The 26,257-nt window shown below is 37.8% G+C and overlaps 2 protein-coding genes and 1 long non-coding RNA gene across 9 annotated transcripts in view; 2 read left to right on the top strand and 1 right to left on the bottom strand.

Moving 5' to 3' along the window:
- The window catches only part of LOC121738443, a 16,948-nt gene extending 4,879 nt beyond the window's left edge, over nt 1–12,069 (top strand). Inside the window, exons 1-5 of one of the 2 annotated variants that reach the window (XM_042130483.1) lie at nt 1–3,955; nt 7,757–8,106; nt 8,771–8,980; nt 10,233–10,391; nt 11,388–12,069. The exon at nt 1–3,955 is cut by the window's left edge and continues 4,879 nt beyond it. In XM_042130483.1, coding sequence (XP_041986417.1) covers nt 1–3,955; nt 7,757–8,106; nt 8,771–8,980; nt 10,233–10,391; nt 11,388–11,911 — 5,198 coding nt within the window. In that variant the 3' untranslated portion in view covers nt 11,912–12,069. Of the gene's footprint in view, nt 3,956–4,447; nt 4,573–7,756; nt 8,107–8,770; nt 8,981–10,232; nt 10,392–11,387 lie in introns of those variants that run through there. The other variant, XR_006037285.1, reaches the window with a different exon arrangement.
- LOC121738454 overlaps nt 1–26,257 on the top strand; it is a 285,981-nt gene that overhangs the window by 173,499 nt on the left and 86,225 nt on the right. The gene's annotated exons all lie outside the window — the stretch shown is intronic.
- LOC121738447 (glucose transporter type 1) overlaps nt 14,088–26,257 on the bottom strand; it is a 79,174-nt gene continuing 67,004 nt past the window's right edge. For 4 of the 6 annotated variants that reach the window (XM_042130494.1, XM_042130496.1, XM_042130495.1 and 1 more), the window contains 7 exons: nt 22,557–22,727; nt 22,010–22,146; nt 20,535–20,693; nt 19,519–19,731; nt 17,323–17,547; nt 16,949–17,088; nt 14,088–15,211 (listed from right to left, as the gene is read on the bottom strand). In XM_042130494.1, the coding sequence (XP_041986428.1) occupies nt 14,995–15,211; nt 16,949–17,088; nt 17,323–17,547; nt 19,519–19,731; nt 20,535–20,693; nt 22,010–22,146; nt 22,557–22,727 (1,262 nt within the window). In that variant the 3' untranslated portion in view covers nt 14,088–14,994. Of the gene's footprint in view, nt 15,212–16,543; nt 16,660–16,948; nt 17,089–17,322; nt 17,548–19,518; nt 19,732–20,534; nt 20,694–22,009; nt 22,147–22,556; nt 22,728–26,257 lie in introns of all 6 variants that reach the window. The other 2 variants (XM_042130497.1, XM_042130498.1) reach the window with 1 other exon arrangement.

Here is a 26,257-nt window from a genome sequence, read left to right as displayed (position 1 = left end):
TCACTCTACCAAAAGGTCGCACGTCTTCCGAAAAAGCTTTAATAGCTAAAATTAAAAAGACTGCACCGAGATTGCCCAAAAGTCAAGAACAATTAGATAAACTGAAAAAGGTATCGGCAAAAGGTATGAAAGAAGCAAAAGGGCCAAGTGACGAGTGTATTTGTAGTATAGTATCTTCGGAAATTTCAACGGAAAAAATTTCAACAGAAGTCGATAAGACTCAATCCGAAGTACGTGTACCTCCAGAGGTATTAAAAAAAGCAAAAGATGCAGGTTTACTAACACCATTGAAAGGCAAAAAGAAAGAGCAAAAGGAAGCTATTTTAAGAGGCTTGGCCATGAATAATATTCCACTTCCAGAAGCCACATCTTCATCCGACTATAAAATATTAAAAAAAGTGCAAGAAGATTTGGGTCTTCCACCTGCTCCCGAATCTCCGTCAGAAAGGCAAAAGTATAAGAAAGCTATTATATCTGGTAAAATTGCGCCGATGGAAGGAAAAACCACTTCTCAAAAAGAGGACATTCTACGTAATCAAATAGTAATGGGATTAGATTTACCTAAGGGGCGCACATCATCTGAAAAATCTTTAATAGACAAGGTTAAAAAAGATCCAAGAGCAGCATTACCATCGCAGATATTAAAAAAAGCTAAGGCTGCCGGATTATTGACACCACTGGAAGGTAAGAAAAAAGAACAGAAGGAAAAAATTTTAAAAGGATTGGCAATGAATAATATACCACTTCCTGAAGCTAAAACAGCATCAGAAAATGAAATAATTGAAAAAGTCCGAAAAGACCTAGCAATTCCCCCAGCCCCAAAGTCTCCCGCTGACAAGGACAAATACAATAAAGCTATAATTACCGGACGAATTGCACCTTTAGAAGGAAAAACTCGATCTCAAAAAGAAGATATTATTAAAAATCAGATTGAAATGGGATTTCATTTACCTAAGGGCCGTACGTCTTCTGAGAAATCATTAATAGAAAAAGTAAAAAAACTTCCAGAAATTTCTTTACTAACAACTCGTACTCCATCTGAAAAAACGATAGAGAAGGTTACGTCTCAAGTGCGTGTACCAAGTGAGGTGATGAAAAAAGCTAAGGATGCTGGATTACTAACGCCATTAAAAGGCAAAAAGAAGAAACAGAAAGAAGCTATATTGAAAGGGCTGGCCTTGAATAATATTCCACTTCCTGAAGCCAAAACACCTTCTGAAAACAAAATAATAATGAAAGTACGAGAAGACTTAGGACTTCCTCCAGTGCCTAAGTCTATTGCAGAAAAAGATAAATACAATAAAGCAATAATTACTGGACACATTGGTCCTTTAGAAGGTAAAACTAGATCTCAAAAAGAAGAAATTCTAAAAAATCAGATCAATATGGGATTAAGTTTGCCTAAGGGACGCACATCTTCAGAAAAATCTTTAATTGCTAAAATTAAAAAACTATCAGAAGTGGCTCCACCAACCAAGGAACCTAAAGGTGCTTTGTCTGAAAAATCTATTATAGACAGACCTACATCAGAAGTACACATACCATCAAAAATAATGAAGAAAGCTAAGGACGCTGGATTACTTACACCATTAAAAGGTAAAAAGAAAAAACAAAAAGAAGCTATTTTAAAAGGTTTGGTTATGAATGGTATTCCTCTTCCTGAAGCAAAAACATCATCGGAAAAAAAGCTATTAGATAGAATTCGTTTGGACATAGGTCTTCCACCGGAACCAGATTCACCAGAAGAAAAGATTAAATACAAAAAAGCTATAGTTGCTGGAAAAATTGGACCATTGGAAGGTAAAACACCTTCTCAGAAAGAAGCTATTGTTAGGAATCAATTAAAAATGGGATTAGTTTTACCCAAAGGCCGTACATCATCAGAAAAATATTTAATAGACAAAGTAAAGGTTGAATCTGAAGTACGTCTACCATCTAAACAGTTGAGAAAAGCTAAAGCAGCTGGCTTATTGACACCACTAGAGGGTAAAAGTAAGGAACAAAAAGAATCTATTTTTAAAGGCTTGGCTATGAATAACATCCCGCTTCCAGAAGCCAAATCTCCATCAGAAAATAAAATGTTAGAAAAAGTTAGAGATGAAATAGGGCTTCCCCCAGCACCAACGTTGCCTGCCGAAAAAGAGAAATATAATAAAGCCATAACATCTGGCCACATTGCACCTTTAGAAGGAAAAACGGCATCACAAAAGGAAAAGATTATTCGAAATCAGTTAAAATTAGGTTTAAACGTACCCAAAGGTCGCACAGCATCGGAGAAGTTATTAATAGATAAAGTTAAAAAATCTTCTCCAAAGGTCTCAAAAACTGCGGTGTCTCCCATTAAATCGCTTGAAGGAAAGACAAAAGAAGAAAAAGTAAAAATTATAAAGGATCTAGCAATGCGCGAAATTCCTTTGCCAGATGCTAGAACGGGGTCTGAAAAAAAAATCATTGAAAAAGTTCAAGCTGATATAGGATTACCGCCTCAGCCAAAAACATCACTTGAAAAAATACAATATGATAAAGCTGCAGCAAAAGGTTATATCACACCTTTAGAAGGAAAATCGTCTGAACAGAAAGAAAATATTCTTCGGAAACAAGCAGCAATGGGAATAAGATTACCAAAAGGGCGGACGTCATCTGAAAAAGCGTTAATAGCTAGAATTAAAACCTCAACGCCAAAAACTGTAAAAGAAAGAGGGAAAATTGAAAAATTACAAAAGGTCTCTGCAAAAAAAATTAAAGAGTCGAAAGGTCCTGTTGACGACTGTATTTGTGACGTCGTTTCTACAGTTTTTGAAAAAGGTACTGATGATGTTATGAAACCTAGAAGTATTTTGTCTGAACAAATAAAAGAAGCTGAAGCAGCAGGTTATTTTAAGCCATTAGAAGGAAAACCAAACCACGAGAAAGAAGGAATTCTTAGAAATTTGGCAATGCAAGGAATCGCACTTCCTAAAGCAAAGAATACATCAGAAAAGAAAATCATTGATAAAGTTCGTTACGACTTAGGTTTACCATCAGAACCAACGAGTGAGAAAGAAAAGCAAAGGTATGACAAAGCATTGACAAAAGGTTATCTCGTGCCTTTAGAAGGAAAATCAAAATCACAAAAAGAGAAAATATTACGTAATCAGGCTGGCTTGGGACTAAATTTGCCCAAAGGTAGAACGCCATCTGAGGTTGCATTAATAGAAAAAGTTAAAACGTCGACAAAGAAGGCTAGCAAAATATCCCTTATCTCTGAAATTAGAAAAGGTATGGATGCTAAATACGGAATTACTGAAAGCATTCAAGAAGTTACGAAAACAACAACTTGTGACAAAGAATGTGGATGTGATTTAAAAAAAGTTAAGTTCAAGCACAGTTACGTTAAAATAAGAATCACATCTCCTGATATGTCATCTATTTGTCCATGCCCCGAAGAATGTTTTCCAGGTGTTAAAGGAGGTGTATTTACTGATAACGAAGGTATAAAAATAACAGTCGGGAGAGTATCGGAAATATCTGGATTCCTTCAAAACAACCAATTAAAAAATTTTAAAAAAATTTCTACGATGACGCTTAATACATTTGTAAACGACGAGAAAGTTGAGCGCAAGATTACGAGATCCGAAAGCTATTTAATGAAATTTAGAAAAAATGAATTCAAATTATGTTCTTTCCCCCCTCAAATTATTTCTAATACAAGTCGCAAGATAAATGAATCTGAAGATGCATTTAACAGTGTCTTAAGAAACTATAGTTCTACAATAAGCACAAGTTTGAGTTCTAGATTTTTCGAAATTGACTCGAGTTTGAGTTTTGTGACACCAAATTCTGATAGTAACAAGTCCTTGGATGTATTACACCAATGTGATCGATATTTTGGGGATGATGTAGTCGATAAAGATAATAAATCCGAAAGTGAAATAAATCTCGAAAGAAGCAGTTTGGATTCCCTTAACACGCTCAGGTATTTTGAAAATGACACCGTTTTACATAGTAGTGTTAAAAGCATTTTCCAATGAAATAATTTAGAATACTAACTGACCCGGCACGTTGTTATGCCATATAAATTATTTCTAAATTCTATTATCAATATAAAAAGTAGATAAAAACCTATTCTTAGGTCCCTAACGAATGTATCATCGAGGAAATTGATTCGTAGGCAGTTGACGGACCTACGTAATTTGGTCGGCTTATGTCAATTCAATGTTAGCTGTGATCGATCGGATGGGGTTGACTTAACGCGACCAAATTACTTAGGTCCGCCATCTGCCTAGGAATCAAATTATCTGATAGTACATACAAAATTTTATTAAAATCGGTTAAACCGTTTTGGAAAAATTCGCGCATAAACACTGTGATACGAGAATTTAATATACTTATTAGAATAAATTAAATAATGACTATATTCATAAACATGTGTCGCTCAACACAAATATTTACGGATCCCTCTTAAAAGCTGTTCACAAGCTGTCTGCGTTCTGTTATGAGCTTAAGTTAAGACTCTTGTCCCAAGAGCCAGCGACAGCCACACTTTCGTAATTTTATTGAAGTTGATAGTTTACCTGCATTTGACCTGTAGAGGTAAGTACGACTGACTTCTATAGTACTCCACAGTTGCTGGTCGCTTACCTTTAAAGGGGTCTTGCGTAGGTTTGTTCAAGTTAAGTTTGTTCCAAAAATTCATAATAGATGTCGATGAACGTCACCTATATCGCGCAAGCGGTATTATTCGTGTTTCAATAAGATGTATCAGCCATCAGGTAAGGTTTCAAAAAGGCGTCAGTATAAAGCGAATGGTATAAAGGCAGGAGGAATAATGCTTGTGCCTTGCCATAGAAACTTTGAGATGGTCTAATGTTAAATTTGGCAAATTTTGACATCATCAGGCTCACATCCGCGGATACAGATAACGGTAATTTAAGACCGGCACGCGACGCGTTGTTGCATTTCTAAACGCAATTGAAATAGATATGTCAATTCAGTACAAATTTATAATTAATGCATCTACGCGTCGCGCTACGGTCTGATTTGTGCCTTAGGGCTGCTACCTTCTTTTAGGGTAAAATAGTATTTTAGGGTTCCGTACTCAAAGGATAAAAACGGGATTCTATTACTTAGACTTCGATGCCTGTCCGTCTGTCTGACTGTCTCCACGGTGGGTTGGACGCAAAAAAAATCATCCCCGGTTCAGTGTAGCATAAAAAAATTTACATTTTATATGTTCCAAGTTGTCGGCATCTCTAATATGTGCATTTATGCCGATTTACAGCTTTGTAAATTGTAGGCCCTATAGTCTCTGAGCAAAACCGCGCACAAACAGACGGACAGACAGATAGACAGACGGACGGACAGACCGAAACTATTAGGGTTCCTTGTTGACAACGGAACCTTAAAAAGACCGGCAAGGTACCTGCAGCTCTTCTAATATTGCGAGTGTCCATGGGTGACGGTAGTTGCTTTCCATCAGGTGACCCGTTTGCTCGTTTGCCCCTTTATTTTATATAATAAAAAAACAAACAGCCTTCAGTTCTCAGTGCTTTAAAACCTGCGTGTTTATAAACCTCTCATTGGAGCACCTAACTTGTATTGTCAATCACGAAATAAGTCGATATTGGGAGTTTTGGGCTAGTTGCTTATTTACGTAAATCCAAAGACTTCTATTAAATTTTAAACTGATGCGTAAATCACGGTTATTGCTTATCGTCTCTTCAACTTATAATATCGTGCTCTCTTTTTGTTTAAACAAAAAGCTAAATGTGAGTCCACCATCTTTGACGTAATAAGCACGGACGTAAAAAAAATACGGACTGATCGCCATTAAGAAATGAGTGAAGCACCCTTAATAAGCCCAGGCGATCATATGTACACATCTTGCACAAACACTCGCACTGTAATAAGCCGATCGTACCGCCATTACGCAATTAGACTGCATCGCGGTGACACATCTTTGTCATTCATAAATAAAAATAAATATGCCATCTTGTGTTGTAAAATGGCGCAAGAACAATACAACCTTACACAAAAAACATCAAGGAATAATATTTCATAGGTAAGATAACATATTTTTAAAGTATTTTGATAAAATAATGTAAATATTAATTCAACTTCAACAGGTCAGTAATGTCCATAACAAAGTGGGGAAATTTTCCCCAAACCGGGGAAAATTTTAAATTATTTTTAAATAATCAAATAATTAATTTTATTGTCTTTTATTAGTGTCATGTAAGTATTTAGCATACTATTCACCAGTAATTAGGCAGGAATACAATAATAGGGGTGTAGACAGTAAACGAAATCTAATACAAATTATTGTTTTTTTGAGAGTTTTAATTATAGAATTATCGAAAATGGACATATTTTACTTAATAACTTTATAATATTTTTTATATTTAATAAGTGTTTTTTTTTTATTGAAATAAGAGTGTATTAATTTTTTATACATATTTTTAGATGTAACAAAATACTTATGTACTAGCAGAGAAGTTGATTCCTATGCAAATCGGGGACATAAGTAGTTTGGTTGCGTAACGTCAAACCCAGCCGACACATCATAATTAACATTGAATTGACATAAGCATTCGACCAAATAACGTTGGTCTGTCAGTTGCATAGGAATCAACTTCCTTGATCTGTAAAATAAATATATTTCCTAAAAATAGTCTACACCCCTATTAATTTCTTAATTTACAAAAGTGGATAAGTATAACTGTTGTTTGACGACCTCTGTGGCTCAGTGGGTGGGCCGTCGGTGGCTCAAGCCGGGGGTCGCGGGTTCGAATCCTGCTGACGGAATAAAAAGTTTTCAAAGTTCCTGGGTCATGGGTGTGTATTAAATATGTGTATCATATAATAAAAATCTTAAATATATGTATAGTTTAGCAGTATTAAATATATTTCCGTTGTCTGGTACCCGTAACACAAGTCCTTCAGGTACTTAGCACGGGGTCAGACTGACGTAGTGTGAAGCGTCCATAGATAAAATTGTTGTCTTAGATTTCCTTCAGTAGTAGGGGAGGGAAGGTGCTATTGGTGTAGTCGCCCGAGCGTCATTGAGACCTAGTAGGAATGAAAATATAGAATGGACCTCTAGACCAGGAATAAATTTAACACCATGTTAGGTGATTTGATTTGACGTTAGCGCATGGTAGAACTCTCGATAGCTCTAAAAGGCCGTTAACAGATTTAACAAGCCATTATTTATTTAACATTACTTGATTGTTTGATGAAACGGGTTACGGGACTTAAGTATCTTATATCTTTTCGTATACAGGTTTCTTATATAGGTTTCGGGGGCGATAAATCTGTCTAGCTAGGAATTATTTTTAGAAAATGTCATTTTATTCGTGTTTTATTATTGTAAATGTTTGTACATAATCATTATTACTAATAATGTTATGTAAATAATATACTTCTCTGTACGTAATATGTGTTTTTTTTCAATCTCTCTCTGTACGTAATATGTGTTATAAAAATAATATTTTCATTATGACATCTTTAACAACCGCTTACATTTCTGAAGCGAAAAAAACATAAAAATATGTTTAAGTATAAAAAATACATTTAACTTGTCTGAGTTTACAAAATTTAAAAGTAGGGAAATTTATGATTTATATGGCAACACACACACGTCCTACACGGGCGGCCATAACTAGGCTTCACTCGTGATTAGAGAAGGTTACGTCCGTACTTTTTTTACGTCTGTGGTAATAAGGTTATTGTTAAATAATTTACCATTTAAATCTAAGCACCCTAAAATATTTTGCAGTGACATTTATAAAAAATCTTCGGCAATTTTCTTCAATTCCGAGGTTTTAGTGGAAAATCTTAGCCAATATTTATACGCTATGAAATCAACCCGATCGGACTTTCAAGACTATGAGAATTTTGCTCGTGAAAACGCTAACTTTGAAAACGTGAAGGAAAATGATTTAGAGGATTTATTGAAACAAATAATTGCCAAAGAATTAACGTCGAGGTCATCTTCATTTATTGTTATCGTACCAACTTCTTCGGAGGAAATATCTGATTGTTATTCACGGAACAATCTGGGTTCGTCTATTTGTATACAAGTTTCAAAAAACTGTTGTTATCGCGACAAGCCGAGGAGGAAGGGTTGTGAGTGTTTCTTTTTTAACAATAATATTTTAGTTAAGTTGAATCGATAGTTACTATGAGACGATGGTTATTAGTAATTTTGGGAAAAAATAGAGGATTAGGTTTTGTTTGTTGAAACTCTGGATTATGTTAACATCAAATGAAAAATGTTTGATTTCACATCCAAGGCCATGGCTTCGGCAGTGCCGTAAATAGCCTTTTTTGCGCCCTGTGCCGTGTGCGAGATTGTATAACTGCGCCCCTGTTTCTTTTTTAGATATTATAGGTACCCGAGCAATGCTACGTATAGGCCCCTCTGATCTGGTCATTCTTGCGCCCCCCCATAGTCTACGCCCTGTGCCTGGGCACCGGTGGCATCGCCCTATTTACGGCACTGGGCTTCGGCAACCTACCCAGGGAGAAGAACTGCACACACAATGATAAAACTAATGTTTATTTTTCTCTTATATTGAACGATATAATATACTTAATCAAATAAGTATAAAAATAATGTTCACGTAAAAAGGCTCATCATGTAAGGCTGTGTTTCCACTGAAGCGGTGCGGAGCTTAGCGGTGCCCGAATTGACCAATCACCGTGCTCGAAATCTTCGCTGTCATTCCGCTGGAATAGCACGATTGGTCAATAATAAAGCGTTCATAGATTATTAAATTAAAATTTTCAGGTGCACCGATTAAGAAAATTGAATTTAAATTGTCAAACGAAGATGTGTCACTACGACCTTGTTCGTTCGTCCCTGGTAAACATTCGACGAGGGTTTCAGAACAATCGGCCACTCAAGAAAAGAAGAAATCTCGTGTGATAAGCACAGACACAACACAGGATCGACCGTGTTGTTGTGATCGTAATAATGTATCGCAAGGGCGCGGCAAGGGTATGGTTTGCACTTCTTATGGCTTATTTTAGTGTTGCGCTGACAGTGGACATCAAAATGTGTGAAATATCAACGCCGATCGGTATTCAAAAACCCTTCCTAGAAATTTATACATATTAAGATAATAAGTACCTAAATATTAAGTTAGTTAACTTGACTGGGTTAACGTAATGAAATACATTTCGGACTATCACCGCCGACTGTCGGCATAATACTAAAATCGGCCTTACAACAGCACCGACGCTGCGAAACGCAAAACAGCGGCGAACCGATTTGCTGTCACACTCGCCATACGGCAATGCGTAATTATATGGCATTTCGCTCTATCCCTGTTTCGCCGATATTTCGCGTTTCGCAGCGTCGCGTCGGTGTACTAGAGGCGTAAGGGTCAATTCAGACCGCATCGCGGCAGCCGACGCGTAGATGCATTTCTAAATTTGTATTGAATTGACAGACTTGCATGACGTCGCAAGCAATTGAAATCTAACAAATCCATACAAATTTATAAATGCATAACTACGCATCGCGTTGCAGTCTGAATTGACTGTCGTGGCGGCCATCAAAAGTATGGTGTGGCCGCTGAAGGTATCCCTGGTATCTATCTCGATGGCCGCCGCGGCCTGGCCGTTGCGGCTTGGCCGCTATAGCGCGCCCGGCCGTGCCGGTTGGCAGCGGACGACATGAAGTAACCGCAGACGACGTGTCGTCGCGACACTACTGGTTTCTATGTATTTCTATGAATAAGTGTCGCTAGGTGCGAAGGGTATTTCATTGAAATACATAGAAACCAGTAGTGTCGCGACGACACATCGTCTGCAGTTGCTTCATGTCGTCCGATGCCAACCGGCACCTTTAGGCTAAATTGTTAGTGCGGCCACAATAAAATAATATTCGAGCGAATCTATTTCGGTTGTATTTTTCACAGCTGCCTTCAAAAGTAATAGTTTGAGCCCCTATTCGTTTCTAAAAAATGATGCACCAATTGTTTGCACTAATAATTTTTATTTTTATTTAAAGATTAATACTAAAATCCACTATACTACCCGAAATGACAAGACTAGCCACAAAATTTCTCACATTTTTATTTTACTTTTTTTTTTGTGTACATTTCTTATGAATTGCCAAGGCTTTGTATTATGTGACATTGGTATAGAACATTCTGTTTGTTGTGTTTTTCTTTTTAAAGTTTACGTTTTTATTCCTTGCTATTTCCAACGTTAGTAAATATTTTGTTGTTACATAACTATTTCAGATTACTCCCCTCCATCTAAGCCTTGTGTTGGTAAGTCGACGCCTTCAGCCATGAGTTGTACGCAACTAATGGACGTTTTGAAGAAAACCATGTCAGTCGCATGCGGTCCCGGCGAACTCTCTGAGCCCGTTAAACAAAAATGTCAGCGAGCTATCCACTGTACGTATCTATTTATTAATCATTAACTAGCTCATAATTACGGACTTTTGTTAATGTATTTTTATCATTACCAGATGATCCAGTGAATTCATTTATAAAACTCATTTTTATTTATACAGGGTGTAACAAAACAAAATGATAGTATTTAGGGTGCCTCTTACAGAGTTCACTGTGACAGTAGCAGCGCTGAGAAAGCAAATTTATTTTGTGATTTGTATGGACAAGCGCCCCAGCGTCATGAGTTTTCCTCTAAAAAAGCTGCGACTTTCACAGTAAACTCTATACAGGGGACTCATACACACCTTAAATTATTGTCACTTTGTTTTGTGATATCCTGTATAGATTGCGCTAAGCCCGGGCGCGCACTAACGGCCAGGCCGCGGCGGCCATCGAGAGAGCTACCTCAGTATAAAACCGCCATAGACCACGCGCACCTGGCCGCAAGGCGGTCAGCGGCCATACCATACTTTCGATGGCCGCCGCTAGTGCGCGCCCGGGCTAACGATTACGAAAATCGTAGCAGCTTCGGACGCAACGGCGTAGCACGGCGTAGCTTAGCAAATGCTACGAACCGTAGACTTCTCGTAGAAGCTCGTTCTTTCTTGATGTTTGCAAGTGCTTTGTAGTAAAGATCCTAAACTACTTACATTTTACGTTATCATTATTAACCATCCATATTCTATATAAATAAAAATGAATTACCAATTTGATTAGTCTCGTTAAAACTCGAGAACGGTCGTACCGATTTAGCTAATTATAGTATTGAAATATTAGTTGAAATGATTTATCTTGCGACTATGCAACAGGCGATCAACAGCATTTAACATTTTGACATTCTACTTTGCTGTCGCAAGATACATAAATAATCGCCCTGATGAAGTTTACTTAGAGCGCTCACAGACGAACGGCACTTGTCGACGGCAGTCGCGACCGCCGTCAACTACCGTCGACACGTGTCGTCTGTAAGAAGCCTTAGGTTTATGACTTTTATTTCAGGCAAACCAAAAGTAAAACAACAGCGTACAGATCATCCGTGTGGCTGCTGTACTTCGAGCATCGAGCTGAGCCGCTACGAGGTCTGCGTCGACGTCGACTCCAAGAAGAGTGCGCCGCGCGACACGAAGCCACCACTTTCCGCGAAGAAGAGCATCATATGCCAGTGTCCCGACGAGGCGGTGGCGATGGACTGCGAGAAATACCTGAAGCAGGTCCAATCGGACATGACGCGACGCACCTCCGGCTTTAAGGTGAGCGTCGAGCCGCGGATGAGCTTCGAAGACGTCCTCAAGTATTACGCTCATCAGATCCAAAGCGATAGCGATTGCGACTGCTCCAAGCGAAAGAGCTGCGAATGTCCCGCCACAGAGAAACCTTTCAATGGTCTGAAACTACACGTGGAAGGAAAAGGTTCCGCTGCCAAGCGGTTTCTGTGTTTCGAATTACTGGATTGTTCTACTCCCTACCAGAATTTCAAGATAGACTCAAATTCTATGTTAGTTAAAATTGATCACGACACGTGATTTCTGTGACGGTTACCTACTCAAGTTTTTACAATATGCACCTACTTACTTTGACATTTCATTTTATATACTCACATATTTCTTTACTTAATGTAATCACCTTTATCTAGATCCTTTTTGTGTCTGTATGTTTAATAAATAAAAGACAATTTTTTTTTAATTTTTTAATTTTTATAACAAGTATTTGTCCCAATAAAATTTTACAAGTTCCTTTTGTACAATTACGGATAATATCCGCGTACTGAAACTTAAACGCATTTCAGGTATTGTGGCATAATGTGGATAGTGCTTTAGAAGGATTTAGAGTTTCGTTTACTAGCGAATGGGGGTGTACCCGAGGAATCTGTCCATCCGTGCATGCGGCGTCAGTACGTGACTGATTCGTACATAAACTATATTATATTAACTAATAATAATATCATTAGTATAAGCCGCGCACAGTTCAAAAATCGCTCGCCATAAAATATGGAAGGGGAATTCGGACTGCGCAGTGTGTGTGCATCTCATTGGTGGTCCAATAAGTTAGTGAGGAGGGTGCACACACATGGTTGTCAGTGATCAGACTGCCGTTAAAATGCGATCAGACAATGATATTGTACGAAATTGCTGGATACTGTGCACTTGCGCCGATTGCTCCTCCAGTTTCGGCGATCGATCTTAGAGTTGTGCGCGACCTATAATTACTTATCTTAAGCGCTCTCAGAAGACTAATCTAAAGTGTCAACATAACAACGATATAAAAAATATAAAATAAATCTGACTTTGAACTTGCGTTCCATCTTCATTTCGCATAATATGAAATGGGAGTAACACAAATATTGGTTTCGAGCTAACTGGATAATATTTGTTGTTTTATATTTAGGGCGTTCGCTGCGTTGAGCGTGTGCCCTTCGCGGGCGCTCGCCATAGTAATCGTGCGACGGCTGACCCGCTCAACGCAGCGCTGCTCTATGGGATGACATGAAACAAGCACGCCTCGCGGGTGGCCGCGACGGGCGCACGCTTAACGCAGCGAACGCCCTTAAAACAAGTTTGATAACATCTCGAAAGAATGTTAACACTACGATTTAAAGTTTTTTCGTCGTATGTCATATTTGTTAAGCATTTTTTTGTAATTGTTATGTTTGTCGTTGACGCTTGATGCTTCCTAATATATCTTTGTGCATATTTGTGCGCGATCGTAAACTTTACAATTTGAGTTGTTTTATGACATACCGTACATACACTTAATATAAAGAATGAATTGACTTGTCGTGTTCGCGTTTAATACACAAATGCTACAACTAAGGTGATAGATAAGGTATAAATAATTAGGTTCCTTAATTACTTAACAAATAACACTTTATACCAAAACAGCCGGCTGCGTCAACGGATCGTAGACTCAGTCGAGACTCGAGAGGGCGTGAATGGTCGTTTTGAGTTTATACCGATCGCACTCGGTGGCGTCGGTCGGCAACCAAAGTCCTAATCTACTCGGCAATGTATATTACTACTACTATTTCATAACAATGATAAATATTTAATTCAAATTTTAACTTCCTTCCGTGTTTGTCGTTTGATAAAAAACTGGCAGTTTATGTCAAGGCATCGATCGGTTATATGGATTTGGGTAGTCGATCACTTCTAGCGAAGAATCGATATAGGGTAGGGCCGTGCTGGCACACGTCAGCCCTTCGGAAATGTACTGATTTGAAAAAAGAATGTTACTAATTCTTATAAATGACTTGAAAGTGCAAACCAATAGAAACTTTAAGGCCCCCGTGAAGCGCGGGGCGTCAGGTCCCCCTAGAAACGTAACGTACTCGGCAGCTACGTACATGGCGAGGTCGGCGGTGTGTGTGTGTATGTGTGTATACGTGTATAATATGGTTGTGGTATATAGCATCAGTCAACATAAGACGCGAGTCTAACGGTCACACATATATATTAGGCCGTGCTACCTTATCCGACAACGATAGACTACGGAGCCTCTAGTCTTATTATTGAATTGAGCAGTTATCAGATGTACGGACGAACAGATTGACTACCCTGTAGTAACTACTAAACCCTAACTAATAAATAATGAAACATTTCTCCGTCTGCTAGGGGCGTATAAGTTTAAAAGCTTTACATTGTTTAAAATTTTTCACAAATTGTATAACTTATTATATTTTTTTTGATTTTCATCAATCAAAAAGATAATAATTTTCATTTTCATCACTTACCGCTAAAGTTAATTTTAATCTAAATGTGGAAAGGTAAATAAATCACATTTGATGCACGTCGTTACATCGTAACGTCAATGAATACTGTCGTACAATCGTCTTAAATAAATTACAATATTTAATCAATTCCCACAACTGCAATGAAACAATTATATTCTCCAATATTATCGTAATTTAGTTAAAGTACGTTACATTGTTATAATTATATTCGGTCATGAAGGATATGACTTTATCATTAGTTACAATTATTACGTTACTGTTATTTAGAGGAGAATAAAAAAATCTCGTAAAATCAATATAATGATGTATAAAAATCAACAATACAATAAAGTCACATCATGTATGTACAATGTATAATACATGTCAGAGAGAAGTCAATCGTTATATTATCATTGTCTTAAGCACAATGTACTCATGTCGTACCCATTTTAAATTATACGCTACTTGATCGGTTGGCGAGTCTGAGGCGCGACGCGACGTGAAAAGCAACGCAAACACAATATACGTAAGTATAATATAATATCCTCACACCATTGCTTTCTAACCGTATCCAGAAAAATCTAATTTAAATAGTTTTATCCTCTGAATTTCCCCTTCGACGCTTACTTATCAGTTTACTTTATCAATAAGGAAGCGAGAATCACATTAAAATGCAATCGAATTTGACTCATGACGTATTCGCTATCATGTTTTTAGTCAATTATAATTACGTTTAGTTCCATGAAGACCTAATAAAAATGGGTACAAGAAACCGTCGGTACTTTACACCGTACCTAAGTATGCATTTTATAAATTATGTCATAAACGACAGACTAAAGAACTATTTTAAATTTTACGCCGTGACTTATAGACTAATTTCGTTTTATTAACCTAATCACATCAATTTAGAACATTTGTTGTGTGGTAGTGATAGAGGCGCGGGCCGCGGCTTGAGGCTTGAGTCCATGAAACAAGAAGTTGGCGGCGGCCTTGAGGGGGGCGACTAGCGGCGCATGTCCCCTCCATCGTCAAACGTTGCCGGTGGCCGGGAAGCGCGGGGGCGGCAGCGGCGGCGGGGGGCGCCCCGCCTCGCCCGCTCCCGACGACTGCTCCGACACTGTAACACACCCCGCACGTCATCACACCATGCCAAACAGTTGACACTTACCCGCAGAGAAACAGCTCCATAGTGAGACAAAAACTCGTGACATTACTACTACAAGCACATACTAAATTGTCTCCCGTCGCGTACGCGCACAAGTGTTCCCTTTAATATGCTTGGTACACACCATATGCTTGAAGTAGAATCTTTGAAAGCCTACTATGCAGCTTTTCGTCTGTTCCTCTTTACTAATCCGTGGCTTCACGTCACTATGCAGTACACCTTCAAAACCTTCAAGGAAATGCCATACTGTGCCGAATGTTTCGGCACAGTATGGCCTATATTACCTTTCCTTGTTTCGCTGACTGTAACATTCAAACGTTAAACACGCAAATAAAATGTCCAACCACTTTAAGTTAATACTGCATCATTTCTTATATGGTGTCGGCATAAAAATATGTATATACCATAAAGTTAATATACCTAGCGGAATAGAGCAACAATCTCGAGCTGTCAAACCAAACCGAACCGAAAAAAAAGAGTGCTGCTGTCATACGTATCACACGTCTCTTTCTACCACGCAGTATTACGGATAGTGACATCTCTCTTGCTCGGGCCTTTGTTTCTCTATTCCGCTAGGTATATTAACTTTATGGTATATACCGACTATAAATCTGGCCTTTAATAATGAGGATTAAAAAGAGCTTTTAGCTGGTTGATCGAATTTTTAGTAAGTGATGTTTCGCGTGAGGCAATTCAAGCCGCATGACGTGAATTTGCTAATTAATAAAAGTGTAGAGTTGAATTTGAATTGAATAACTTATAACTTATTCAATAAGTGATCAAAACGATGAAGAAATGACTGATCCATATTTATTTTTTATAACGTTACGTCATGGTTGGTAATGATGCTGTAAATAGATAGTAACAAATATCACCTGGCTAAATGTAAATATTACAGCTGTCTTTAGACAATAAAAATAAATAAAATAATTGGTACTATTGCAAAACTATCACTCAAAGTTACTAATGACAAAGTTACCAATGTCATCAATCCTCCTCAATAATTAAAATCAGGGTCTGAGATCAAACTAAAATTGTCGCCATTGTAAATTGCACTTCGATAGTAGCTACTACAATAAAAACCTTTCTTTATTTGAAAATATGTATTTTTTTATTAATTTGCGTAACGCACATGTAACGAGACTTATTTTTAAATATTTACATTCACCAGGCACACAAATGAGTACAACAAGCTATGAAAGTATACCGTTCGGGGCTATTTCACGTGGTACTAATAGGCAAAGTAAAATAACCCTTAACGTCATGTATATAAAGTGGTCTTACGTGAGTCGTGTTTCTCATCGACGGGGGCGGGCGGCGGCGGCGGCGGCAGTTGTTGTTCCAGCGCATTAACACAATTCATCATACTTCCGTACAGCCGGTTGTCACGAAAGCTGTCCCTGTACACACACAGACCTCACGTCGCGCACCAACCCACAACCTTCCACTAACATGTGTGCCTACCCTTAGCTAGGTCTACTCTACTCGATTTAATTCCACTCCGAAGAAATTTAAGATAACTTCTCGGTTGATTTCTCATGTAGAAATAAACGTGCATCGCGTGCCCATGACTATGAATATCATGACATGGTGATAGTGACGAGTCGATGATCATATTGTACTGTATGTGAATGAGTTGTGTGTGCAAATAATCAAAAATAGATAACTAACAGGTAGATAATATCGCACCTTCCGTTGGAATTCCGAAATAATGCCAATATCTCTTCGAAGGTCTTGTTTTTCGTTTCAGGAACTTTTTTATACGTAAATATCCAAAAAATTGCAAGAAATACACTAAAAGGCAGGAATGTATAGTTTTCCAGTAGAGCCTGAAAACAATTCAAATATTAGCACACAAATACATTTCCGTATAACATGAAATGAATCTATGGACTAACTACACACTATATATCGGTAAAAGGGAGTCTTGATGGAGCGAAAATCTACTACAAGAGTTCTCTCACACTTACAGTTCTCAAGACGAAGTGAAGTGTATCGTCAAGATTGCCTGCATAATAATATACACAATTAATAATAATTTTAGCCAAAATGATTGTATTTACCTTCATCGTTGGAAAGCCAATTCCGACCACAAAATTGGCCAACCAGTTAACTAAGACGGCGATAGCCATCGCGCTCGGTCTAGGCCCTTGAGAGAATAGTTCAGCGGTGATCAGCCAGGGTATCGAGCCGGGGCCCACCGCGAAGAACACCACGAAGCTCAGGGTCGACACCACGGACAGGTAGCTCATCCAGTCTATCATTTCCTGCACATAGCCAAAGAACTCCTATCAGGGGATAGCGAATATGTTCTTCCCCGTGACCGACCGGAGTAGAAATAAATCGCAAACATAAATGCCATCACACACTGGTCATGTGTCCGTCGACCGTGCTGCAGCGGTGAGTCCTAGCGCACTTGAGCGGTGAAGTATTGCCTATCGTATGCGAGTGGTGCTACTGCTTATAGGCAGCTTTGGCTCGACGACCGCGTGCCCCGGCTTGTCAATGAGTTGCCCATCTGTCTTGTTTCGTGTGATGAGTAAAAATGTGTTTAGTGCTCTGTGGGTGATGTTCTTACATTTATATTTGAATTTATTTCTATTGCAGAGAGAGAGAGAATCCGGGCTCGGGTGGGGAAGTCGAGTTGGGGGGGGGGGGGGCATGGGGTGGGGAAAAGGGAGGGGTAGCGTAAAGCGAAAGCAAAAATGTGAACGTGATAAAATTAAGAAAATTAAAATCATAGAAATCTTAAACGCGACATGCAAGGTTTCTCTGATATCGATAGGAATTATACTTAAATTGTGAAGCAACCTTTGAATTGTTACTTGATTGCTTCAGGTACCAATGTTAAAATAAAATTTGGATCTCTTTGCTAACAAATAATAATCGATGACCAATGATCTTTTTAAACAAATATCAGGGTAAAAGAAAATATTATGATGCTATTTGAGAAAACAAATTGAATCAAAATTTAATACTCACTGTAAAGTATCAATATCTTAGAAGGATTATTGTCTAGGGAAAAAAGTTTAAAAGCTCACAAAGCAGCAAGGCGATTAAAGTTGTTAGGAACAATCGGTTCCTGGGTTTTTTTCATAAAACACCAGTAATGATTGTTTAAGTTGGTAAAACTGCATTCAGATATAAAATATATACTTTAATAAGTAATATATACAAAACGTATGTCAATTGTATATCTGTATGCATAGTATAACTACAGGCACTATAAAATAAAAGTAGCGAACATTTTTTTTCATAATATTATGAACACAGATGATTAATAAAACTTTACAGAACAATGACGACTGTACAGAACCATTGAAGTAAGTGAGCAAAATGTTCACTATCTAGTGATTAATATCTATAAAACTTAAAACTATAAAATAAATTATTAGAATAACGTACATCTCATTTTCTTATGAGACAGTTATTGGTGTCTATAGTAATTAGAAAATAAGAGAAATTTCTTCTTTCATCTTTTTTTTTTTATTTAGTATTATCCATAAAGTTAATATACCTAGCGGAATAGAGCAACAATCTCGAGCTGTCAAACGAAACCGAAATTGATTTCATCTGTGTGTAAAAATATGTGTACGTATACACTTACACAAGCATGATTGAACATCATTTCTATGAGATTAAATAGTCAACGTGTGGCACGTGCCGACTCGACGTCAAAAAGAGAGTGCTGCTGTCATGTATCACACGTCTCTTTTTACCACGCAGTGTTACTGATAGCGACATATCTCTTACGCCTTTGTTTCTCTATTCCGCTAGGTATATTAACTTTATGGTATTATCAAATAAGTATAAGTAACTTAGAAACTGCTTGTCATGATCAAATCGCTCTTCATAAAAACTTCAACCCTTCTGTACTTAATGTTACCCGCGACGTAATACACGCGAAAAGAAACTCGTGAGCCGTACATTTTTCCGCTACAAAAAATTAGCCCCTTTCTTAAATCTATTGGCTTATATTATGTCGGGCTATTTCCAGCCCAGCCAATAACGACAACTTGACAAAAGCTAATCAATAATCATGTAGGTCTGCCATATTCCTATGAATCAATTTATTTAATAGTACCCAGTACATTTTCTCTGGCAGTACCCAGTACTAACGTAACCCAGTATTTCAAGAACTTTTATTAACCCCACATTTTTTGCCGTATTCTTTGAAAACCCAATCTGAAATAATCTCTGCACATTGATTCTGCAGCATGAAAACCCAACCTCTCTTATTACCATTATATGGGACACACCTTGATCAAGAAAGAGATGGTGATGAAAATCGAGAAGATGAACATTCCTCCGAGGCCGTAGAGGTGTAGGGTGCGGCGGCCGGTCCGGTCCATGAGTGGCAGAGAGACCAGGGTCATGCCCACCATGATGGCTCCAATACCCATGGTGGCGAACTTGGCAGACTCCTCCGTCAGCCCAGATGATGTGAACAGCGAGGTCGAGTAGTAGAACACCTAGAACGTTACAGATAGAACTTTATATGGAGGAATCGCTGAAGAAGGTTGTTCGTTTGGTTTATCTGACACGGCTGTGATGTCTGGAATGTCTGTTGTAGGGCTTTAAGATATTTATTATTTGCACATTAGATGCATCAGCTCATAGTAAAGCATTGTTTATACTTAGGAGTGAATTTGTCACTTCTTACTAAGCATTACAATTACGAGAGTTGGTGAGGAGTCATCTATGTGAAGGCCTCAATTGTATGTACCATCTAGGAAATTGATTCCTAGGCAGTTGACAGACCAACGTCATTTGGTCGGATCATGTCAATTCAATGTTAATTGTGATCTGTCGGCTGGGTTTGACTTAACGCGACCAAACTACGTAGGAATCAACTTCTCTAATAGTACGTTGTACAACGTAGTACTTATATTGAACTTTGAAGAAAGTATGTTAAAATAGCAAGGGTTATAAACGCTTCTGTCCTATCAGAACTAAACAAGTCAGCAGGGTGATTTCGTTCGACACGGATCCGGAAACTTTACCGTGCGGTCATTGGCCAACGCCTAGCGCGGCGAGCGTTTATTGGATGTCGCGCGATGAAGTTTCCCAATCCGAGTCAAATTGTGCATTGTGAATCAGAGGCCGTACAACGAAACCGTTTTGAGACTCTGTTTGAGTCTCAAAACGGTTTCGTTGTACGGTCCGACGAGAATGCCGCTCTAACAAACGTGAAATGATGTGGTTAGAGTAAAACGCGGCATTCTCGTTCTATCAAAACGGTTTCGTAGTAGGCCCCCAGAGCCCAGGAACTTACAGCATTAATCCCGCTGAGCTGCTGCGACAGTTGCATGACGACGCCGATGAGGAGCGGAGCCCTGAGCGTGGGGGAGCACAGCAGCTCCCGCATGGATATCGACGCCTCGGCCTGCTGCGCGCGCTCCTCAGCTCGCATCTCCTCGATGTCCTCCTCTACCTGCATTTCGAGGAGATAAATGCCTTTAACCACTTTTAACGTTGGGTGTTACCTAGCGGTCAAGGTTTGCACAGCCTTGTCCTCGCCTCAAATTTGGTGGGTTCTGAAGTTTCGGAGAGGCAGGATGGGCACACACGCTATAGGATAGTGCCCGCAACTACTATCTTAGAGCATTACTCTAAAATCATCTGAATCTACTCTAATATTATACATGCGTCAAATTTTTTAAAGATAAGTATTCGCTTGTCTTGTATAAGATTATTATTATTCTACTTGTCATAACCAGACTACCAGTTCAACAGATAATTGCTTATAAAACAAAATACTTGACTTAATTCAAATGTCCAATGAATTTAAAATGAATATTAGCATTATCATAAGATAAATAAGAGACAAGAGTGCGCTCTCAAGATAACGTAAAGGTTTCTAGAGCAAATTCAATGAAGATATTATCATAAAGGCGGTCCTGGAAGTAAAATATTCCGGAGCGTATTTTATTAAGTATACACGGCATAATGGATCTATTATTATATTTATATAATGGACTAGAAAACGAGCAGATGAATTAGTCTGGGATATACACGTATAGCGATGAAACTGAACACTTCGGTGACAGGATTGACGCGTATAAAACTGCACTGCTTTAGAGGTCTACATCTAGTAGGTGTAACTATTCTATATAAAGATACTGACAGTAAAAATATGCATATATAATATATATGTATATCTTCAAAAGAAAATACTAAAAGTATTGAAAACAACGTAGGTGGTACTGCACAAATCATCATCATCATCATATCAGCCTATAGTCGTCCACTGCTGGACATAGGCCTCTCTCAATGAACGCCAAGATGACCGATCTCCTGCTACTCGCATCCAACATGGGCCTGCAACTAAGCGGAGATCGTCGTCCCACCTAGTTGGAGGTCGACCTACACCCCGATTTTCCAGCCTTGGTCTCCATTGCACAAATAGGTATGTATATTATTATTGTTTATTTATATAACATAACTCATCAATTATTACAAGTTGAACCTAACATAAACTTCACACCACGTCAGTCTGGCCCTGTGCTAAGGACCCGAAGGACTTGTGTTACAGATACCAGACAACAGAAATATAATATTTAATACTTTTATACTATTCATAATATTACTTAATATTATATTTAAGATTTTTATTATATCATACACATATTTAATACACATCCATGACCCAGGACCCATTGGGCCACAGAGGTCATCATACTGTTTTGCTGGTGTCCGTACCCAATTACATAGTTACTTAATCAATCACTTAATTACTAGTTAACTCACTTGATTACTAGCTCTTAGCCTCCTCAGCGCCCGTCGAGCTTCCTCCTCCCATTGGCGTGTTATGAGCAAGTAGCGCGGAGACTCGGGACAGGCGGGCAGTAACAAAAGCTGGAGAATCGCAGGACACACAGCCAAGCCTGAAATTTGTAAAGGAGATTTTTATTTCTCAAATTGAATTAATTTAAAACTAAATTTTTAGAGTATAAATAAATAAATAGGCCGTTTAGGCCGCGACAGCGCCCATAGGGGCCGGTAGATTTTGTACATAAGGCGGCGGAAATAAAGTAGCCTACACTAATAAAAATATAAATTCGGCGCTGAGTATATAAAAATATAATAAATAATACGGAATATCTGTAAAATTATTTGTATTTTATATTTCTTAGGAAAGTGGCTAACAGCTCTTGCGCTCACTTGCTCAGATAATTATAACTTAAGTGTGCTGTAATTGAAGTTGGCCCTGAATTACTCTCATTATCATTCTGGATTTATGAAAAAGACGACACGATAACCCAGGAACATTGAACGCAACGCAAGGTTAACTTACCGAGTAGAATAGGCCATCCATCATCAGTCCCAAGGATCTGTTCGATGCCGAGCACCTGTGACAGCAGCAGGCCGACTGTCACTGCCAGCTGGTTGACAGTACCCAGCCCGCCTCGCAGGTTCAGCGGCGCGATCTCCGATATGTACATTGGCACAAGTGATGTATTCAGACCTAAAAGCATGGAAGATCAGAGAAGATTCAGAGCCAGATGGTGAAGCTTTTGCGACGATTGCATTTAAGGGTTGAACTATAAAGGAAGCAGACGTCATTATGGACAGAAATGAAACTTGAACGTAGTATTTGTACGAAAACTAGGTAATGAACACTGTCATTAGTCATTACAAAGGGGGCGCAAGTCCATTAAATTAAGGATTTCATTGGCAAAGTTGAAATTTTGTCTTGAAGCTATAGACGGTGGCGTTACCTTAGCCGAACGATCACGACTAACATTGAATTGACATAACCTGACCATAAAATGGATCCCCCATCTGCATAAGAATAGATTTCATTGATGGTACATATAAAAATTTGTAAACAGCACCGGCAAATAGCGCGCACGCACATGTGTGCGTGCGCGCTATTTGCCGGTGCATTGTGCATTAATCTTGTGTAAATACGTAGTTTAACCACGTATTTTGATACATGGTTGAACTACGTATTTAGGTAATCACTGGAACTGCTTCAAGACCGTCTTCTGATCAGATCTGATCAAGCAGGAATCAATTTCAGATCTGATCAAGAAGGAATTTCATCGATGTTGGTTTCTTCAATATAAAAAAAAATAATCTTAGTATTAACATTAGATAGAGCTTTTCGTATTCAACAACTAAAGTTATATTCCAGGGAAACAATACAAAATCCAAGCTAAACAATATCTGCACAACGTACTCTAAACTTGAGATATCGTCCGCTCAAGTGCTGTGTATAAAGCTGGAGCAGCGATTTTGATCTTATGTACCCACTGCAAATACTTCCCGGGATAGCCTAGCTCGTTCTATAGCAGTATTTATTTAATATCAGCCAAGAACTGGCTCTTTGAATAAAGCAACGAATCCTTGCCTGTATTCAATTCTTGAGTGTTTTCAAATCCAATATCGTTTAAGCTCATTAAAATTATACCAAATTGAATTTATGCTACTTTTACATAAAAGTCATGAATGCTTTTCAATGCGCTTTAAGCCGCATTTGAGTATTTTCAATTAATATGTTGTAAAATGGCAAATGCGGTGTGCTTTATCGGTTACATTTTGATTAACAATCCGAAACTATGTTTCAATCAAAATAATAAAGGGCAGCAACGCTGAGAGTAATTATCGACGCGGTCCAAACTCAATTTGACTATTGAGTTTGAGGCTGCATCTACTCGTTACTACTCATTAATTACGACCCAGGGCCGGATTAACGTAGCACTTGTGGCACGTGCTACGGGCTCCGCGCTCCACACTTTTGGTGAAAATGAGTTATATTATAATTTATATATATATATACATATATATATATATATATATATATATATATATATATATATATATATATATATATATATATATATATATATATATATATATATATATATATATATATATATATATATATATATATATATATATATATATATCTTAATATATATATATTTCTTGTGTGCGTGTGTATGTGACTGAACTCCTCCTAAACGACTGGACCAATTTTGATGAAATTTTTTGTGTGTGTTCGTGGAGATTCGAGAATGGTTTAGATTTACAGTTTGGTTTACTGGAAAATGTTTTTTCAATTAATTTCTTATTTATAAGGAGTTGTTGATTTTGGAATGTTTTACATTAGATCCGGCGGACGGCGCTATCATCGCATTCAATATTATTCTATTTCAATTTTAGTTTGTCCTGACAGATGGTGCTACGATTAATTTGAAAAAAATTTTGTTATTCAGTTCATGTGCTGATTAAAATATTAAATAAATAACACATAGGCTACAATTTTAACCGACTTTCAAAATGGGGGAGGTGTTATGTTCGTTTTCTTATATTCAACGATTACTCCGCCGTTTGTTAACCGATTTTCAAAATTTTTCTTTTGGTATATAGGGTATCATCCCAATTTGGTATTATATTCAGAAAAGTGGTGATCTGATGAAGGATCCATAAGTAATCGAGGGAACTCCTCAAAACTTATAGGGAAACATATGGTGACTCCGGTTTCGTGAGAAGTATTCTAAGCATATGCTACCAACAAGTAAGATTTTGCACCGAGATATACCTGGTATACCGTGGTTCGGAAGGTGCTGAGAGAATTCCTGATTCTTTATAGATACAAGTTTGGGAGTTTCGGCGTTGTTTTAAGAACAGAAAGCATATGCTACTATGCAAATTACATTCTTCATCATCATCATCATCATCATCACTACCATATTATACCATTTCATCCTAATATTATAAACCTGAAGAGTATGTTTGCTTGAACGCGTCAATCTCAGAAACTACAGGTCCGATTTAAAAACTTATCTCAGTGTTAGATAGATCATTTATCGAGTAAGACTCATCATTTATCGAGAAGGTTATATTATATTATTACTCTAAGACTTATACGACAGAAGAAACTCAGGAAAATGTGGGAAAAACGGGGGAAATATTTTTTATGGGAAAATGTACCTACGGATTCTGTAAAATTTCTAATTTACGCGGGCGAAGCCGCGCGGGACATCTAGTATATATATATATATATATATATATATATATATATATATATATATATATATATATATATATATATATATATATATATATATATATATATATATATATTAGTTATATATATAAATTATAATATATTCATCTGGTTTAATCTGCGATTCGATTGAATGACTAGCGCATTCATTGAATGACACCATTCAATTGAATGACTAAAGGACAACTCGCCAAGATGTTGACTGTGACGTTTAACGTTTTGACTAAATGGCATATTATAGTAAATGGGATGCTATATTTTTTAAGTAGCCGTTAACGGGGTGGTAATAGGTAAATCGACGCTGTCATATTATTACAAAAAAACACTAAAGTAAATTTATTTAACAAAATATTAACACAGTGCTATCAGCTGTGCGAGCTGTTTGACGCCATATTTGTTTTAGTGATTACCAGCGCCGCAGTGGGAAAAAAGTGAAATACGTTCAATTACCTGACTGATTTCATGTCCGCTATTTTCAAAGGGCTTTGTTACAAACCGCTAACTAGTTGGACGTTGAATGACAATTCAATCGACGTTCGGCCGAGTCATTCAATTTAATAGTGTCATTCAATGAATGCTCTAGTCATACAATCAAATCACAGATTGAACCAGATGACTGCGACATACCTATATATATTCGGAATCAGGAAAAAAGGCCTATCTTCCTGATTTTTATTTTTATTTTTAGCTATAAAATTAATAGAAATAGCATTAGCCTAAAGGGCACAACTGCATAATTTTTAAGGTTAAATTAAAGATCGGGCAAGTGCGACGTGAGTTAGACTCGCGAACGAAGGGTTCCGTACCACAATTATATAGCAAAAATAAGCGGTTCTTGAGTTACAGCCTGGCGACACACAGACAGACAGACGGACAGACAGACAGACATCGAAGTCTAAGTAATAGGGTCCCGTTTTTACCCTTTGGGTACGCAACCCTAAAAAGGCGTATTGTGTGAAATGACTAGATTTGTTTCATCA

Source organism: Aricia agestis, chromosome Z (assembly GCF_905147365.1).
Source record: "Aricia agestis chromosome Z, ilAriAges1.1, whole genome shotgun sequence".
Taxonomy (NCBI): domain Eukaryota; kingdom Metazoa; phylum Arthropoda; class Insecta; order Lepidoptera; family Lycaenidae; genus Aricia; species Aricia agestis.
Note: the sequence above shows the minus strand (reverse complement) of the source record. Positions and strands in the feature narration are given on the sequence as shown.